The 19,760-nt window shown below is 36.2% G+C and overlaps 2 protein-coding genes and 1 long non-coding RNA gene across 6 annotated transcripts; 1 reads left to right on the top strand and 2 right to left on the bottom strand.

Moving 5' to 3' along the window:
* Positions 1 to 4,173: 4,173 nt before the first annotated feature.
* On the bottom strand, positions 4,174 to 7,258 carry LOC130012267 (galactose-3-O-sulfotransferase 2-like). Of its 2 annotated transcripts, none has more exons than XM_056099720.1 (3): positions 7,163 to 7,258; positions 6,583 to 6,640; positions 4,174 to 5,381 (listed from the first exon to the last, which is right to left on the bottom strand). In XM_056099720.1, exons 2-3 carry the CDS (start codon positions 6,630 to 6,632, stop codon positions 4,337 to 4,339), a joined length of 1,095 nt encoding a protein of 364 aa, XP_055955695.1. In that variant the 5' UTR covers positions 6,633 to 6,640; positions 7,163 to 7,258; the 3' UTR covers positions 4,174 to 4,336. The 2 variants fall into 2 exon arrangements, with proteins under 2 accessions (XP_055955695.1, XP_055955696.1); XM_056099721.1 differs by lacking the exon at positions 7,163 to 7,258 and adding an exon at positions 6,995 to 7,152.
* A 1,479-nt stretch (positions 7,259 to 8,737) lies between these two features.
* Positions 8,738 to 10,722, top strand: LOC126816419 (uncharacterized). The gene is made up of 4 exons (XR_007678335.2): positions 8,738 to 9,183; positions 9,385 to 9,704; positions 9,972 to 10,168; positions 10,412 to 10,722. It is a non-coding gene; the product is annotated as an uncharacterized LOC126816419 (long non-coding RNA).
* A 5,823-nt stretch (positions 10,723 to 16,545) lies between these two features.
* LOC126816412 (galactosylceramide sulfotransferase) lies at positions 16,546 to 19,485 on the bottom strand. Of its 3 annotated transcripts, none has more exons than XM_050542952.2 (3): positions 19,182 to 19,298; positions 18,770 to 18,827; positions 16,546 to 17,832 (listed from the first exon to the last, which is right to left on the bottom strand). In XM_050542952.2, the coding sequence occupies exons 2-3, from the start codon at positions 18,817 to 18,819 to the stop codon at positions 16,788 to 16,790; spliced, it is 1,095 nt and encodes a 364-aa protein (XP_050398909.2). In that variant the 5' UTR covers positions 18,820 to 18,827; positions 19,182 to 19,298; the 3' UTR covers positions 16,546 to 16,787. The 3 variants fall into 3 exon arrangements, with proteins under 3 accessions (XP_050398909.2, XP_050398906.2, XP_050398905.1); XM_050542949.2 differs by lacking the exon at positions 19,182 to 19,298 and adding an exon at positions 19,350 to 19,485 and having other exon boundaries at positions 16,547 to 17,832; XM_050542948.2 differs by lacking the exon at positions 19,182 to 19,298 and adding an exon at positions 19,307 to 19,464 and having other exon boundaries at positions 16,548 to 17,832.
* Positions 19,486 to 19,760: the final 275 nt, after the last annotated feature.

Below are 19,760 nucleotides of genomic sequence, written 5' to 3'. Positions count from 1 at the left end.
GTAAACCAGCTGTGAGAACTTTTTCTGGTTTCTAACAGAATTATTTCTTACGGTGTACCTCACCCAACCTGTTAGATAAATGAGCGGAAAGATAGCTGAGTGGACATTGCATGGATAATCGTCGGATGTTGGGTCTGTCGGTGTGTTGGCATGCAATCATAGTACAAATTATCGTAGGCACATCAATACCCTTTTCATTGCTAATAAAATGATGTACGTGATACGAGGATGTTGGAATAACAACGAATTCCGTGTAGATATGACGATACTGCGGGGATGTGGGTGACTGAATGCTATGCATCAAACACCGTAGGTGCAACGTTGATAGGATTTCCAGGCGCATGTTCTTCACCGAGCAAATTCTTAAATACTAGTTTCATTTTGTGTAATCATAATGAATTTGAAAGGTTAGTTATCAATCTAGTTTTTTTTAACACACAGTTTGATTATCTGTGTATTTGTACCACAGGATCAAAGTGATATTGGTTTCATGTATGAGACACACGCACATTTAAATCTGGTGTTATTTTAGCCCTTTGGATACAAGACGACTAGGGACCGTCCGGCAATCGCAGCCAGACCTTTATAATACTTCTGCTCTAATTACTGCAAGTTTGATAACAAATGTTATCGGGGTAGTTGGGTAGCGCATAAATAAAACACATTTTGGTGCTAGAATTAATTCCTTATATGAATTGTAATATTTGGCTAAAGCTCGAGTTTACTAGGGGGATTGACCTATCTCAAGAAAGTATTGATAGTTTAGCTGTATGTGGACCAATTGCTTTATGCAGTTACTTGTGAAACATAAATTTTAATAAAACCCGGAAAGTGTATATAAAGCTAGAAATAGAATCAAATACAAACAGAAACGTTGACTTATTGTTAAAAATTGGATAATCTTTAAAACACCTGTGCTGATCTACTGGTAACCATTTAGGGGTTAATATACTGTTGGTCAAGGTTGTATATCTTATATTGACTAATTAACCTCTTTACGTAGTAGCCATCTCGTAATGAACAAACACGAATTCCCAATTAAAAAAAACACCAGGTGTGAAGTTTAACTGTGGTTTACATAAATGATACGCCTTATCCTGGAAAAAACATAGTTGTCTTTTGAATTCACTAATAGATTCACCATGAACACAGGACTAGTTTTTGTGGCTTTTTTTGCTGCTGTCAGCGCACAGGACATGTTTCAACCACCTTCGTTTAACCAGATCCAAAACGGCATCAATCAATATGTCGGACAAATTCCAAGCCGATTCACGGATCAAGTAAGTCCATTTGTCGGAAACTTCCGCAATCCCGATTTTCTGAATACTTTCCGGCCTAACCTAAACCAGTTTGCAGACAGAATTAACCAATTTGTTGAAAATCCAAACGTGAATCAGTATGCTAGTCAGTTTAAAGACAGACTTAATCAGTTTGCTCAAAATCCAAATTTCAATCAGTATGCTGACAGATTCAACCAATTTGCCAACAACATCGTCCAGACCCCTGTTACTGCTGATAGAGTCACACAAGGTATCACCCGCTTTGTAGGGAATGTTAACGACAGATTTGGGCAAAATTCCCCCATCACCAATGGTATCGACCAGTTCGTCAGTTCGGTAAAACAGAATCCAAATTTTGCTCAGAATATTGCTACTGGTATAAACACATTTGCCCAAAATGCTGCCCAGAATCCTATGACAACCAGCCAAATAACCAACGGATTGAATACCTTTCTTAACCGATTTACTGATGGCTTCAACACTGACAGATTTACCAATGGATTCGATCAATTCAAAGGTAAATCATAACTATATTTATCATTTACTTTATACCGGGTTCGATTCTACTGTCCATTGTGTTTTAAAACAAAATTTATGAACTAAAGGCAAGGGTTGGAAACGGCCTCAACCCAGGATCCGTATTCAAAGAATATCTTAAGTCTAAGATCGTCATTTAACTACTAGCTCTCACTTAAATATATGTAACTTCCTGTAAGTTAAGGGCAAGTGGTATTCAAAGGCACTGGTAAGTATCAAATCTTCCCTTAAAGTTAAGCTGCCTTAACTTTTATGTGTTAGTCGATCTTTAAGTGGTATTCAATGGCCAGTTTAAGTGAGAAATATCCACTTAACTTTAAGTGACCAATGGGAGGTACCTTAAAGATAAGTGAGATTTTAATGATTTATTTTAACGCTGTAGTATAGCAGTCCCGTAATGGCGATTTTAAAAGTTCAGGGATTCAGATTGAAACAAAGACAATGTCACCGAACGTAGCTGGCCTCAGTTTTGTTTTTCTTCGTCAACTTTGATGTTGTAGTGCCATAATGGAGTATAAGGTTATTACTACCGAGATAGTCAGGGATATCTTTTTCCGACCATTAATCATGTTCGTATTGCTTAATCATGTTTCCACGACTGTCTTATATTAAAGTTAAATTCATTTGTGATGACATGGCTTTATAGATTTCAGAAATTATTTATACTACAGCTAGAAGCAAGGCATGATTTATTTTTTACAACTCATTCCCATATAAACATAATCGGTAGTATTTATTTAGGTAAAAAAAAAATAATGCAACATGCATCTTTCGTACACACAATGTACCGTCAACGCCAGGTTTTTGCAAATCTAAAAAGTAGGTATTTACACAATGTCTATGAATTTGTCCAGTCTAACTTTGAAGGCAAGGGTCATTCTGTATTGTTAATATGTTGTTTTCTAGTCGTGATATATTGTTAAAAAATTAAAGTTTACAATATCCTTCACTATACTACCACTATTTATTGTGATCTGTTAATATGGAATTTTTTTTTTTAAAAAAAAGTCTACGAAAACAGCCGTACCGGCAAAGGATGAACACTACCATAATTTATGATAAATTATAATCATACTATTTTCATGCGTTACAATATAATATTTCGACAAACATTTTCCTAGTAATGTAAACTAAGAATTTAATAGAGTATAATGATGCTCTTAAGGGGGCATAACTTGCTTACGATTTTAGAAATTCGTGATTTTTAGCAGTGGAGGGTATTCAATAAATTAAAAATTTATGCTATTTGGCGAATGTGACTATTCCATAATTTAAGTGTGCAGTTAAGTTTTTCACATAGCCAAGTATATGTAAAATATAACCTTTGAATACCGATGTAAGGTAGTACTGACAGTTAAGTGGAAAAATTAACTATTTTTACTTAACTTTTAGAAAACCTTTAAATACGGACCTTGGTCTTTATCCGTGATGGTTGTACTAATTGGTTACAACATTCCTTCCGCGTTCGTCGAGGTTTGTATCTGTGAAAAATATAATTATTTTCTTCGTTACATGCCGACATTTGTATCAGTGGATATCCATGGTAAATATTGCCGAATAAATCTTATATTTCTTATTATTACGATTTTTCCAAAAGTTTATATTAAACGAATCTTCTTTTTCTTTCAGGTTAAATTTGATTTTTGAAATAAAATTTTTACTGGTATTTATGTCGGTTTTATGTTATGTATCCTTATGTCAATTAAATTGACATAAAGATTGTCACTCCACATTGTAATTAACTGAAGAAGGCGTTATTTTCCGTTCCAGACAGATTATCATTTCATTTTAGCATTGCCAATGCGAGTTGTGAAGTAATAAAACCACAGGATAGTACAGGAACATGTATAATCACACTAGTTGAGTTGAGTGTCCTATCTCTCTCCTCCATTAGGACTATTGACGACGGAGATACGCCATTTTCTCAGACAGCGGCGCTACACCCTCCTCATATTTCGAATTCCAATTGTCAAAGGTAAAACACGGGACATGAGTTTTTCGTAAAACCCAAACAACAAGATCACCCGTTCATGCACCACTAACAAGGAGGGAGTGGGGGTTCTCGGCCCATCAGGTCAGTTAGCCACAACATGAAACCCACCCCCTTCCTCTCTGACTGAATTAGGCAGTAATAGATATGCAGGGACGTCCTGTAAAGTAGTAATCGCCAGCGCACCCCGATTGACGTGAACTAAGTAACCACTTTTCGATTAAGAGATCAAATTCGATGCGCAATTGTAAAGTTCAGTGGTATGCATAAAGCAAAATTTAAGGATTCATCTAGCATTTCTTTGTTTACTAAAGTATAAATAATTAGCGTTTAAAAGTTAAACAAAAAATCAATTAATGACTTGAATCGTCATTTGGTTGAAGGGTGTTTTTGAATTTATTACAAAGCTGAAAATAAGACATAATAATCTTGTTGTCAGATTGGGTAATCGATATATTTCATCATTTGTTGAGTATCCTCATTGAAACGTTGCAGTTAATAAACCCAGAGAATGTCCTAAAGTTGTCTGTTATGATTTATTACCCTGAAATATTTGTCTCTGTCGATCTTGTAACTTTTTAACTAGTTCAAACTCATTCAGTAACATTAAGGCACATTCACTCTGGTCTATATCGAATGCTTCGTTCCAAGCCGTTGCTGTTATCGTTAATTTAAATGGTTTCTTAACGGCACAGAAATCACCAATTATTCTTAACAGATTTTTAAAATTGTGAATCTCGTCTAGCTCGTCGGTTCCCAAAGAAGTGATTTCTTTAAAAAGTTTTCGTTTAAAATGTTCGTAAATATTTACGTCTGCTTTCTGTATATTTCTCAGATTTTGGCGATGTTCAGGACTAAGTGCATACTGTTTCTTCTGTGGGTTCTGGTTACGTTTGATATAAAGCACGTCCCTAGTTTTCCAGCACAGTTTCCTTTTCAACAATACAAGAGATTCGTCAAAATATTCCATCACCATCACAAAGTGGAATTCTACGTCTATACGCTCTACAAGCGATCTTATACTTGCCTCGACATTTCGTTGTACAACAGGAAGACCAAAATCATACGCCATTCCCCTGATAGCAGATACTTCATCTGTTTCGCTTTCGCCTTTGATATGAGCATAGATGTAAGGATCACCCTTATATTTTTCCACCAAAGGAATCCCCCTACCTTCATAGAAATCCATGGATATATATCTCTCCACCGGATCCCGCACAATACCAAGGATAAATGGATTATTTGGAATAAGTTTTCGGTATATAATGTTGTCATAAATCGTATCAACGGATAATATATTATACACTCGACCTTTGGGTAATGGTATGATGGATTGCCAATCAAAATTATCTAAACTTCCCAAAACCCAGAATTGTCCTTCGTGAGGTTTATCTGGAAGAACAAAATTAAGATCATTCCTCATTCCAAAGCGCTGAATAATATTTGAAACAGTTGTACTGCCACATTTATGAACTTTCAAGAAAGCAATGTCGTTGATTTTTTTCCTACAGACTGTTAACCGACCGATGGGCTTTGTTTTCTTAAAGTATGGCAGATAATAACACACAGTAAATCTATAAACAAAAAAAAAGTGTATGTAAAATTTATCCACAGACAGACATTGATCATGTAGCCTACTTATCGCATTGCGAATAAAATCATTAATCATACATTTATTTACAATATCAAATCTTTTTTTTTTGGTCTTTTGCTTAAATATTTCAAAGTTGTGTAAATAATATTCCCGCGTACAAACTGGGTGAATTAATGGTATATATGGACTAAAAACATATTCAACTAATTAATTTGCCATAATTTTGCTTCAAATCCTTCTCAAACATTGTAATTGCGAAGGAATGCCCTGCTATAAAAATTCGATTAAACCAGGTCATGTTGACGTCACTTGACTTACCTCTCTTGGAAGTCAGAGGAGAATTCATTGCATACATAAGACGATATTGTCTTTAATCGCTTACTGTTTATTACAAATATCGAATCCTCATTAAATTCTCGAATTATCCACTACCCGCGTCTTTTTCCGTCATTTGTATCTCAGAAAGTGTTCTACGTCTAACTCTTCATAAAGTTTATCAACTTGTACATCAAGCGCTCAATGTTCGTGCAGAACTTTTTAATCGTCGGGCTGTCGATTAGGGGAAACCTTACATTTTTGTCCTGTATACGCTCCATGAGTGTTTTTCGGGGAACCCAGTATTTTACTAGTAAGATTGGATATCTCTACTTTCCATATATAACAAAATTGCCATACTTTTATTGGAAATAACCACCCGATAAATACTTTTCTGGGAACCCATCTTTAAGACGTGTTTTTTTTTCGCCGTACCACTATCCTAATATAACTAAAATAATATACATGTAAAATATATAATTTACAATTAAGATATTTAGCATGTGCATCAAAACTGGTTTACAAATGTTAAATATAATTCGTCTACTAGAAGCTATCGCGCTTTGATAATATAAATTTACAGGGGTCAGGGCAGTCATCCCTGTTTGAAGGGATCTTGGTTCAGAAAGATTCTTCTATTGATATTTCCTGTGTAGATATACTAGAGATCTTATTCCCATTAATGCATTTCCCCTACCGACAGAAACGAACTGATGGGTTTCTTATAGAAGCATCTCTACGAAGCAGCGCCTTACTTGCTCAGTGCTAGGCCATACTAAGCCTTCTACAATGCTTTATATTGTTCTCGACACTACAAGGCTTATGAAAAAAACCTTTAGCTGTTAAAGAAAAACAGATTTACTTACCCCAAAATAAAACCCAGGAATATTATTTTTCTTAGTCGAGATAGAACCATCGTAAAGTCTGTAAATAAACAAAATTTAAATGTATACCTCAAAGATCATCGTTTTGTTTCTACAAAAGGGCGTAGACGTTCGGATGAGAACAAGGTCCACTTGGAAACAAGAACCATTGACAGTTGGGATTCGAATATGTGTAGGTGCGAAAACCACTTCCCGCGCAAAGTTCTCCTCGCGTGTGACCATGGATGTGCACCTCCAAATGCAATATTGTGTGGACGGCGATGATTATTCATTGATTTTATAATCATAGCAGACAAGTATTCTACCTCAGATTTCTCCAAATGCCAGTATTGTGTAGGCGGCGATGTCATCTTCGAGTCAATGATTTTATAATGATATAAGACAAGTATTCTACCTCAGGTTCTCTGTTAAAACGCTCTTCTTGCAAGAAAGTACGGCGAATATGCACCAAGAAACAAGTACATAAACATACAATACACAAATGAAAATATTAATTCAGTATCTAATCGAACGAACTACTTGAGTTTGGCCATGCGGTATCTGACAGGTTTCCTATTCTCACCTGGGTCTTACAGTAGACAGAGCTACAATGTTCGTGGACGTTAGATATTCATTGGAATATCATTGGAAGATAAAGCCAGCTGGTCACGGATCGAGTATTAGCATTCGATATGAAAACAAGCGTTTAAGTACGATGTAAGCCGAGCATATAAAATCAGCTGAATAAAAAGACAATGTAAATTGAATTCGTTGTCTCACATCTGCTGAAAATCACTTTTAATATTACACAAAAATTTTGATTTCCAATAAACACGGCTACACAAATTCCTATACGTAAACATCTGTCACATGAATAAAATTATGATTATATCTTTAAATTGTTTTTCAAATATATTATTACGTTATTGTGGTATATTCTAAGTTCTTTTATATTTTTCAAAGTGGTGTCATCCTGTCAGTGGTGGAGGGCGAAGGATCTGGAAAGGGATGTGACGCAAAACCGAGGTACCGTGTGCATGCTGGCGTGCACGTAAAAGAACCACTGACAATTGGGATTCATTTGCTGCCCGGGAAAATTCCTTCTGCATTTTCCCAGCCCGTGCAGAAAAGTGGGACATTATCCCCATTTCATTTCATTCCGGGCAAAATTCCCCATACTTCATGCGTTTTCACCATCCCGATTTGTGCAGTAGGACGTTACACCACATGCAATCATTCATTATACATTCTGGGGTGGCTTTGAATATATACAGGGGAATTTGGGGTTATTCTTCTGAAAGTTTTGCTTTAAACCTGTAATGGATTATTCTTCCAGGGTATGCGTAGTACTTTTCTCCACGTCTGACAGGACAATCCTAAGAAACCGGTCGCCACATCCGGCGTATAACCCATGCATCGTTTCTAACTACATTTTCTGGAACAGCCCATGCTCGTCTAGTATTGACTCTGGCCGCATTTGTTTCTTATTTTCTTCTTTGGACTTCACTCTAAATATTGTGTATTTATTCTTCCACCTATTCAGTTTATGGATACCCACAGTAGCAACAATAGCACATTTCGTTTCTACATTTTATATTAAGAACTGCTACATATGGGTTACAAAGTTACAAGCATTATAATAAAGCCATTCTCTCAAACCCCTACATCTTCTTCCTACGAGAACTACATGACTGTTTACCCTAGAGCGCACATTCTATAAATTATATACTTTCTGATTCAAAGCCATTAATTATTCTATTGGCTAATTATGATGTAATTAATCATGTGATTGGTCACTCATGCTCAATAGGTCACGCATACAAACAGGAACTAATTACCAAATGTGGTCATCATTCCATTTCTGACCATGACAAATGTGTTTATTAAAGGGATATTCCCAGATGGATTTTGGGCTATAAAACTGCTTAATTGTGTGTGAAAAGCCCTTAATAACCGCTAACTTAGATCCGAGCAACTGCCTCAAGCCATGTGATACGTTTTCAAAAAACTTCCAATCGTCGGTATCGCTCCATGTGTGAAGACTTGTGTCCTGTCTGCATTATACAGAAGTGCCTGGATAACACGCGACTATGTGCAGCGCGCGCGCAGTGACATTTCCGTGTTACTTTCAGTTTGTTTATTCTAGTCTGGTGACAATGCGTCTTAGCCGTTCATGGCTCTGTGTTGATTATGTTTGATTATATTTGTTATACTGTATTCGACATTTATGTGCTAAATATGGATATTATAGACATAACCACAACTAAACACCATTTGTATATGCCGTGGAATTATAGGATGGGTTGTTGTTTTTATATTTTCGTGTGATCAAATAGATACTAGGCCTACTAAATGGCTGAACTTTTCACCTGCAAATGATACATTGTATACTAAAATACAGAATGGATTCTTTGTAATTTGGAAGATAGAATGGTTTATAGTGATAGCAGGTAGTCCCGTATTTATAAAAGGAATGGCTGGTAATTTTTGTCAATTGAAAAACTGTCATTCAAAATGGTTGAGAAGCGTGTAAACTGTAAAGTGTAGTAGGGCAGTGAAGAACAGACAAGTGTGATCAATGGACATGCAGGACTTGTGATACAAGTATGTCTTCATTCTTTATGAAATGTTTTGACCAAACTAAAAACTACCAAATAATAAAGACTATTTTTCGTTGAAAGTAATTATGTATTGCAATGTGTATATTTGTTTTAAACTCAATGAAATTTATAAACCAAATGACAATATCCTCAGAATTATTTTTGTTGATATTTTCACAAGTTTTGAATGTTTTGTTTTCTTCAGAATTGTCTAGAAAAAGCTATGTACAGGCAGTAAGAGTGGGAAAATCTATCGATATTTTATGCTTGTTATGCTGAGTAGCTGACACATCCAGTGATCCACGCACCACTATTCCTACACCACTATCAAGTTCTGATAATATTTTGCCGGATTTGCCAACACCAGAAAAGGCTACGACTGACCCATCTTACAGACCCTTCCTCTCCATCAAAGCGTAGGAAAACTGTGCACAGACGTGTTGTCTCAAGGCACCAAGAGATGTCACAGAGACCACAGAAAAATGGGTGGCAATGTTGAGATCACAGAGAATTGATGGATTGAAGGTATAAATAACAGTAATTTCTTTACTACAACCCTTATGCTGTATTATGCTTACTGTAGAAGAGGGGGTTGTGTAGCTGCTGTTACAAACCCAGAATGGTTTTGTTTAAAGTGCCAATGACGACAAACAGATAACTGACAAGTCATATCATTAACATTTTGTATAAAAACAAAATCTTGTCAATTCTTTGGCTGTCGTGTGAGCTAATTTATTATATAATTAAAAAAAAAATATTTAATTACATCAAGATTACATTTAATATTTACAGATGTTAATATCACAGCTGGATGATAAAAAAAAGAATGGAATTGCTGGTTGTCATAATAGAAAGACAACCAGGCTTGAAATTTGCGACAGTTTGACTATTGCAGCTAGAGACACACCAGTCACGTCTCGACCACCACCGACAAAAAATTATGCTATAGCTATAAACGTTTGCCTCAAAATTGCTTATCTCTAAGACCGGTAAGTAAATGTCAAGTATAAAATCTAAAACTTCTTGCAGTGTTAACTTTTATAGTTGGAATACCTGTGATTTCACTATTTCTTTATGGTAACTTGTGATTTGATGACAGTCAGAGACTCTTAATATTTACATTCAGGACAAACTCTGTTTACAAAATACAAAAAAAAAATATTTGACAATAAACAACTAATAGTTACATAAAACTATAACACATTTTTACATATTTAACATTTTACTTTCAGGAAATTGATCAGTATTGAGGGCGTTTAGATCGCATTACAAACAAGAGATGACATTTTGTTATGGTGCCAGATGATGATGAACAGAAAAGGTTTCGCCTTGCTGTCTACCGTCAGTTTTGGAGGCACAGTCGACTTGGAAGAGATAATCAGACAAGTAATATCAAACTGTATAGTCTGCAAAGTAAAGAGGAGGTATCCTGACAAATGGGCATAACCATGAATGAAGGAGCACTGTTCAAAAGATCTACCCAAATTATCAAACAAAACATTTTTTCTATTAGTTAAAGATACATTATGGTGGATTAGATAAAGATCTGGCAGTTCTCACTATTATAGTTAAAACAAACCGAGAAAACCTTATTGTAAAAATGACTGTAGCCTAAATTGCCATTGTTACCGCCGAGAAAACCTTTGTTTAAAAATGACTGTAGCTTCGATTGTCATTGTTACTGCTGTCACGATAATAAACAAAGTCTTGATTATCCATTGTTGCGTTTAATCAACAGACGGTGAACAGCAGATCAGATTCAAATCCAATGAAAATCGGACACCTTATAGAGCGGGAATCCAGAGGGGTAACCTAGCTGAAAAGTGTACCAATTTTCTCCTATATGGTATCAATGTATGTATATCTGGCATCATCAGAATGTAAGTCTGCCGGATTTCTGGTGGTGGGTGTGGTATTCCACGCCCAAAATGCCATGCCTCCCAACTAGTCTAGATTAGCTCAAAAGTGTACCACATGAAAATCGCACAGCAATGTACAGTACATCTTCAGGTATTACACCTCAATCAGCTTTGGAGTTGTTCAGTACCACGAGAGGAATCATGAATGACCACTGCCAGACAGTTTGTGCGGTGGGTTACCCCTAATAGACACGTCCAAAATGCCACGCCCTCCAACTATTTAAAAATTGAGCGAGTATGCGTAGATTACTAACACCTAGCACGTATTGAAGAGGCGATAATCTGCGGTGGCAGGAACTTTTTTTTTTCAAAAACGCATTTTTAGCCCCATAAAAAGTTTTTTTCCCAAAAATCAATTTCTTGCAACCGCAGTTTATCGCCTCTTTCATACATGCTAGGTATTAGTATTCTACGCATCCTGGCTAAAAATTTAATTTTTTTAAAACACGGGAACAGTGCTTGCGAAGTTAGCCTAGTTGGGGGCGTGGCATTTTGGGGCGTGTCTGTTAGGGGTGACCCACCGCACAAACTGTCTGGCAGTGGTCATTCATGACTCCTGTGGTGGTACTGAACAACCCCAAAGCTGTTTTAGGTGGTACAGATTTGATCTAATCTAGCCTAGCTTTGGTCTAAATATTAGATAACTCTTGTCAGGGATACTCCACCACTACAAATGTCTGGCAATTACATAGCTCTGCCAGGGGTACCCCCCCCCCCCACCAGAAATGTCTTTCAGAGTGTTTTTGTAATACCTGAAGATGTACGTTACACTGCTGTACGATTTTCATTTGGTACACTTTTGAGCTAATCTGCCCTGTTGGGGGTCATGACATTTAGGGCGTGGAATGACATCAAAAGTTGATTATAATTTATGTCTAATTAATACATGTAGTTTATATAACATTTCAGACCTAAAGAAAGACCTGCAATAGGCACATTTTCTTCTTGCATAATGCATGTTTAATAAACATTGATGCTATTAAAACATATTCCTGTTTTATATTGTGTATATTTAATTTTGGTCAGTATATATTATATTCTGTAATATTCTTAAAATTTTGTGGTCTGTTTCTTCACAATACATGTATCTTCTTGAGTGGGTGGACTTGTGGAGGGGGATCTTTGTATTCTCGTTGGATCAGCTGGGTCTGGGTATGACTGCCCCAGATTAAAGGTACCGCTGACAACGTTGCCGATCTTTTTGAGTATTTGTTTTATATCTGAAAAATAAATAAATTAAAAAGATAAAAGGAAATGGGCATATGTCATGCAGTGTTATATGTGAGAAATTGTCCGTACAATGAAACTTCAATTGTCAGGAGAACAGTATCATGCTGCTAATGGTATACACACCCCCACCCCCGTCCTTTATTGCTGACCTTAGAAAACCAGGATTGATAATGCAGAAAAACTTTCTAGGACCCCAAGGTTCGTGAGCCAGCTCCAAAATCACGGTTTGATTGTACAGAGATGAGACACAATAATTTGATGTTTTCTCATATTTTATAAACACATTTGTTCCATGTTTAAAATTGACCAATTAGTTTCTTACATGACTGTGGGACGGGTCATTTATTAGATATTGTTGAATGTTATTACATAAGTAAGGGGAAAACTAACCTACTGTTTCTGTCAGCTCCTTTTAGTGGTTCACGATTTGCATGCAAATTAAAATCAACTGTTACCAACAAACATTTTGCATGGTAAACCTTTGGACTGCAAAATAATGTCAAATAAATTATTATTGTTGATGTGAAACATCTTTCTTTCAATTTAAAAGAGTACTTTTTAAAGAAGGAACGTGAAACAAGAGGGTTTAATGTCCACTCAACACAAACTAGGTCTAACTAGGACTTACATGGTTCAATTTTATTTCAATATTTCGCTTGCGCATAGGTTTTTATTGCAATCAAACAAATGGACTCAATGACAGACAGTCTAATTCAACGCAAGAGTAGGCCATAGTGCTGCTGCCTAGGAAAAATTTCCCCATAGCACACTGTAGCATATGCCGGACTTCATCAGTAGGACGTTAAACCCCCATTTCATTTCTGATCCTCAACCATTCTGTCACCCAGCCGAACTTGAAAATCATGATAAATCATCATAACTACTAGGCCTTGTTTGAAGTACAATTGCAGGTCTGTTTTGGTTGTGATTACCTGGAACTTACTGGCATGGAATGACTCAATATATTTCCTGTGTGCCTGTAAAATAAATAAGTCTTTGTATTTGATGTTTATTTTTTCTTATGTTTACATCATGTACTGGTAGGCCTATAGTTCAGTACATAAGCATAGAAATAAATTGGAAGGTAACAGAATAATAAATTGAAAATATTCTTGGCCCTTTTATTTTTTCTTTCGAACAGACCCAACAAAAACTAACTGAATGAAACTATAGTATAGATGTAATATTACTAAAAAAACGAAAATAAATAAATTGTTAAAAATGAAAGCTGTGAGTACCTTGTGGTCCCTCTAGAGGTCACAATTATTATCCGATTTAAAAATCACGTGTGGATCGAACAAAATCTGACAGACAAAATGGCTGCCCCTGTAAAACGCAAATTGTGTAAATATGTGGTATGTCAAGGTTGTAGACCCTCTAGAGGCCACAATTTTTTTTCCGATTTTGATGCAACCTTAAATTTATGCTTATATCGCAAAGATCTTGGTTCCTGTCGATATTTGCGCATATCGGACCGTCACTTCTTGAATTATGGCCCCGGATTATATGAAAAATCGCATTTTAAGCTTGTGGTCCCTCTAGAGGTAACAATTTGTATCCAATTTAAAAAACAGTTTGATTATATCACCGTTACACCCTAATGATGTTTGAGTTCGAATTTTGTGAAAATCGGAACAAAACTGCCGGACAAAATGCCCCCCCCCCCTCGTATGCTAATAAAAATATGGTATATCAAGGTTATGGACTCTCTAGTTTTGATGAAACTTGAAATGCATGATTATAACCCAACGATCTTGGTCCCTTTCGATATTCGCGCATATCGGATTGTAACTTCCTGAATTATGGTACCTGATTGTACGAAAGATCGCGTTTTTAGCTTGTGGTCCCTTTAGAGGTCACAATTGTTATCTGATATTAAAAAAACACGTTCGAATATATCACCGTTACACTGTAATGTTGGTTAAGTTCGAATTTCGTCAAAATCGGACCAAAACTGTCGGACTAAATGGCCGCGCCTCGTACGCAAATAGTGTAAACAGCTGGTATATCAAGGTTGTGGATCTCCTAGAGGTCACAGTTTTGATCCGATTTTGAGGAAACTTGAAATGCATGTTTATACCCCAAAGATCTTGGTTCCTGTCGATGTTCGCGCATATCGGATTTAAAAAATCGTTTGAATATATCACCGTGACACCTTAATCACGGTTGAGTTTGAATTCGAATTTTGTTAAAATCGGACCAAAACTGTGGGACAAAATGGCCGCCCCTCGTACGCAAACAGTGTAAAAAAATATGGTACATCAAGGTTGTGGACTCTCTAGAGATCACAATGTTGATCCGTTTTTGATGAAACTTGAAATACATGTTTATAACCCAAAGATCTTGTTTCCTTTTGATATTTGCTCATATCAGATCGCAACTTCCAGAATTATGGCCCTGGATAGTACAAAAAACGTGTCAATATATCACCGTTACACACAAAGATCTTGGTCCCTTTTGGTAATCGCGCATATCCGAACGTAACTTCCTGGATTATGACCCCTGATTTTTCGAAAAATCGCATTTTAGCTTACAGATTCTCTAGAGGTCACAATTGTTTTCCGATTTTATAAACTGTTTAAATATATCGTCATTCCATCATAATGAAGGTTGAAATCGAATTTCGGGAAAATTGAAAGGAAACTGCCCAACAAAATGGCCGCTCTTTGTACTCAAATTGTGTAAAAGTATGCAATACGAAGGTTCTGGTCCCTCTACAGGTCACAATTTTTATCTGATTTTGATAAAACTTAAAACATATCTTTATATCCCAAAAATCTCAGTCCCTTTTAATATTTGTGCATTCCAGACAATAACATTTTGGATTATTGCCCCTGATTGTACATAAAATCGCGTTTGTTTTTAGCTTTTTCTGTATCTGAGAATGCTTTGTGTACTCGGGGTCTGGTCTTTATCCGTGATGGTTGGACTAATTGGTTATAACATTCCTTCCGCGTTCGTCGAGGGTTTTATCTGTGAGAAATATAATTATTTTCTTCGTTACATGCTGACATTTGTATCAGTGGATATCTATGGTAAATATTGTCGAATAAATTGACACAAATGGGTCGCAACGTATATAATAATTGAATATGAATGTAAATAAACTGATTTACATTCAATCGTTTCCGTTTTTACTCTTAATTTCAAAGCAGTTATGTTCGGCGAAATACGCCAGAAGTCCCAATCCAGTGGCAATCTCTAGCGTCTGGTTATTCCAGTCTACACCGATAGTATTTATGCGCATGCTCTGCAGATAAGAATATGGAGTCATGGTTTGACATGACTTGTGGAATATGTCTAACCTCGTTCTTCGAGTCGCTTGTTACAAATTGCTCTAAAACGTTTTATGGTACACGATTCGTGTACCAATCGTAAAATGTTTATTTTGTCTTAAATATTGGATATCAGAAGCCCATCTTTTTCCGGTATGATCACAACACCAATGTTAATTAAAATTGACAAATAATTCGTGTTTTCATTGTCGAAGGTTTTGGGTGATATTGAGTTAGAGACTTAGCTACTTTAAACGAATCGTCTTTTCCTTTCAGGTTAAATTGGATTTTTTAAATCAAAATTTTACTGGAATTTATGTAGGTTTTATATTTTATGTATCCTATGTAAATTTTTATGTAAAGATTGTCACTCCATAATGTAATTAATGGAAAAGGGTGTTGATTTTCATTTCAGACAGATTATCATTTCATTTCAGCATTACCAATGCGAGTTGTGAAATAATAAAACCACCGGATAGTACAGGAATATGTATAATCACACTAATTGTGTTGAGTGCCCCATCTCTCTCCTCCATCCGGACAATTGACGACGGAGATACGCCCTGCTCGTATTTCGAATTCTAATTGTCAAGGGTAAAAAGGGACATGATTTTTTCGTAACACCCAAACCACAAGGTCACCCGTCCCTGCACCACTAACAAGGAATAGGTGGGGAAGGGGCAGGGGGCACGCCGCAAAAGCCCTAGGAATGCTCTCGGTCAACATCAGGATAACAAACGGGACCATCAGGCCAGTTAGCCACAACATGAGCCCCAACTGAATTGGGCAGTAACAGATATGCAGGTACGTCCTGTAAAGTAGTATAATCGCCAGCCCACCCCGATTGGCGTGAACTATTAAGTAACCACTTTTCGATTGAGATCAAATTCGACGCGCAATTGTAAAGTTCAGTAGTATGCATAAAGTAAAATTTAAGGATTCATCTAGCCTTTCTTTCCTTACTAAAGTAGAAATAGTTAGCGTTTAAAAGTTAAACAAAAAAATCAATTAATGACTTGAATCGTCATTTGGTTGAAGGGTGTTTTTGAATTTATTACAAAGCTGAAATTAAGACTTAATATTCTTGTTGTCAGATTGGGTAATCGATATATTTCATCATTGCTTGAGTATCCTCATTGAAACGTTGCAGTTAATAAACCCAGAGAATGTCCTAAAGCTGTCTGTTATGATTTATTACCATGAAATATTTGTCTCTGTCCATCTTGTAACTTTTTAACTAGTTCAAACTCATTCAGTAACATTAAGGCACATTCACTCTGATCTATATCGAATGCTTCGTTCCAAGCCGTTGCTGTTATCGTTAAATTAAATGGTTTCTTAACGGCACAGAAATCACCAATTATTCTTAACAGATTTTTAAAATTGTGAACCTCTTCTAGTCCTTCGGTTCCCAAAGAAGTGATTTCTTTAAAAAGTTTTCGTTTAAAATGTTCGTAAATATTTACGTCTGCTTTCTGTATATTTCTCAGATTTTGGCGATGTTCAGGACTTAGTGCATACTGTTTCTTCTGTGGGTTCTGGTTACGTTTGATATAAAGCACGTCCCTAGTTTGCCAGCACAGTTTCCTTTTCAACAATACAAGAGATTCGTCAAAATATTCCATCACCATCACAAAGTGGAATTCTACGTCTATACGCTCTACAAGCGATCTTATACTAGCCTCGACATTTCGTTGTACAACAGGAAGACCAAAATCATACGCCATTCCCCTGATAGCAGATACTTCATCTGTGTCGCTTTCGCCTTTGATATGAGCATAGATGTAAGGATCATCCTTATATTTTTCCACCAAAGGAATCCCCCTACCTTCGTAGAAATCCATGGATATATATCTCTCCACCGGATCCCGCACAATTCCAAGGATAAATGGATTATTTGGAATAAGTGTTCGGTACATAGTGTGGTTATAAATCGTATCAACGGATAATATATTATACACTCGACCTTTGGGTAATGGTATGATGGATTGCCAATCAAAATTATCTAAACTTCCCAAAAACCAGAAATGTCCGTCGTAAGGTTTATCTGGAAGAACAAAATTAAGGTCATTCCTCATTCCAAAGCGCTGAATAATATTTGAAACAGTTGTACTGCCACATTTATGAACTTTCAAGAAAGCTATGTCGATGATTTTTTTCCTACAAACTGTTAACCGATCGATTGGCTTTATTTTCTTAAAGTATGGCAGATAATAACACACAGTAAATCTATAAACAAAAAAGAAAAAAAAGCATCGTGTATGAATTCAGAAATATACCCATCATGACAACAAAGAAACAAAATTATAAAATATAGGTCCAAAATCCTGAAATACATAATGTGGTGAAATGAACATACTGCTTTTTTGCTCCATCCGGCCTGATGAAGACGGACAGACTTCGTGCACTATGCAACGCCTTACTCTTATTTCGAATCCCAACTGTCACTGTTGGACGGGTGCTCGATTATTCTTCCCATCCGTACGGCTAGACACTGTTCCTTGCCCCCACCCCCTCGTCACCTGCAACACTGACAAGGTGAACCCAGACCGGAAAATCGGAGGTACTTTCTAAGCCAACACCTGGATCGTACCTGGCACCTTCAGGTTAGTGAGCCAGCGGCTTTGTTTTCTTGGTAAAATTTATCCATAGAAAGACATTGATCATGTAGCCTACTTATCGCATTGCGAATAGAATCATTAATCATACATTTATTTACAATATAATATCTTGTTTTTGGTCTTTCGCTTAAATATTTCAAAGTTGTGTAAATAATATTTAAAAGACCTGGGTTTTTTTTTCGCCGTAGCACTATACTAATATAACTAAAATAATATATAATTTACAATTAAGATATTTAGCATGTGCGTCAAAACTGGTTTACAAATGTAAAATATAATTTGTCTACTAAAAGCTATCGCGCTTTGATAATATAAATTTACAGGGGTCAGGACAGTCATCCAATCTAAGTTTAGAAAGATTTTTCTATTAATATTTCCTGTGTAGATATGTTGGGTTTCTTATAGAAGCTTCTCTACATATACGACGCAGCGCCTTACTCACTCAGTGCTAGGCAATACTAGGCCTTCTACATTGCTCTACATTGTTCTCGACACTACAAGTATGAATAAAACTTTTAGCTGTTAAAGAAAACAGATTTACTTACCCCAAAATAAAACCCAGGAATAATATTTTTCTTAGTCGAGATAGAACCATCGTAAAGTCTGTAAATAAACAAAATTTAAATGTATACCTCAAAGATCATCGTTTTGTTTCTACAAAAGGGCGTAGACGTTCGGATGAGAACAAGGTCCACTTGGAAACAAGAACCATTGACAGTTGGGATTCGAATATGTGTAGGTGCAAAAACCACTTCCCGCGCAAAGTTCTCCTCGCGTGTGACCATGGATGTGCACCTCCAAATGCCAATATTGTGTAGACGGCGATGATTATTCATTGATTTTATAATGATAGCAGACAAGTATTCTACCTCAGTTTCTCCAAATGCAAGTATTATGTGGACGGCGATGCCATCTTCGAGTCAATGATTTTATAATGATATAAGACAAGTATTCTACCTCAGGTTCTCTGTTAAAACGCTCTTCCTGCAAGAAAGTACGGAGAATAGGAACCAAGAAACAAGTACATAAACATACAATACACAAATGACAATATTAATTCAGTTTCTAATCGAACGACCTACTTGAGTTTGGTCATGTGGCATCTGACCGGTATCCTATTCTCACCTGGATCTTACAGTAGACAGAGCTACAATGTTCGTGGACGTTAGATATTCATTGGAATATCCTTGGAAGATAAAGCCAGCTGGTCACGGATCGAGTATTATTATGAAAATAAGCGTTTAAGTACGATATAAACCGAGCTTATAATATCAGCCGAATAAGAAGACAATGCTAATTGAATTCGCTGTGCAACATCTGTTAAAAATCACTTTTAAATTTACGCAAACACGGCTACACAATTTACTTTAAAGTGAACATCTTTCACAGTATCAAATGTATAAAATTATTATTATATTTTTAAATTGTTTATTATATATTTTATTACGTTATTGTGGTATATTCGAAGTTCCCCTATATTTTTCAGAGTGGTTTCCTCCTGTCAGTGGTGGAGTATGGAAGGGTATCGCTGCTAAT

Source organism: Patella vulgata, chromosome 3 (assembly GCF_932274485.2).
Source record: "Patella vulgata chromosome 3, xgPatVulg1.2, whole genome shotgun sequence".
NCBI lineage: Eukaryota > Metazoa > Mollusca > Gastropoda > Patellidae > Patella > Patella vulgata.
This window is presented reverse-complemented; position numbering and strand designations above follow the sequence as displayed.

Excerpts from the sequence above, each read along its gene's own strand:
- LOC126816412 (XM_050542949.2), bottom strand. The coding sequence starts at position 18,819 with ATGGTTCTATCTCGACTAAGAAAAATATTATTCCTGGGTTTTATTTTG. Across the intron at positions 17,833-18,769 it reads TTCCTGGGTTTTATTTTGGG|ATTTACTGTGTGTTATTATC; the intron begins GTAAGTAAATCT and ends TTTTGTTTATAG.
- LOC130012267 (XM_056099720.1), bottom strand. The coding sequence starts at position 6,632 with ATGGTTCTATCTCGACTAAGAAAAATAATATTCCTGGGTTTTATTTTG. Across the intron at positions 5,382-6,582 it reads TTCCTGGGTTTTATTTTGGG|ATTTACTGTGTGTTATTATC; the intron begins GTAAGTAAATCT and ends TTTTGTTTATAG.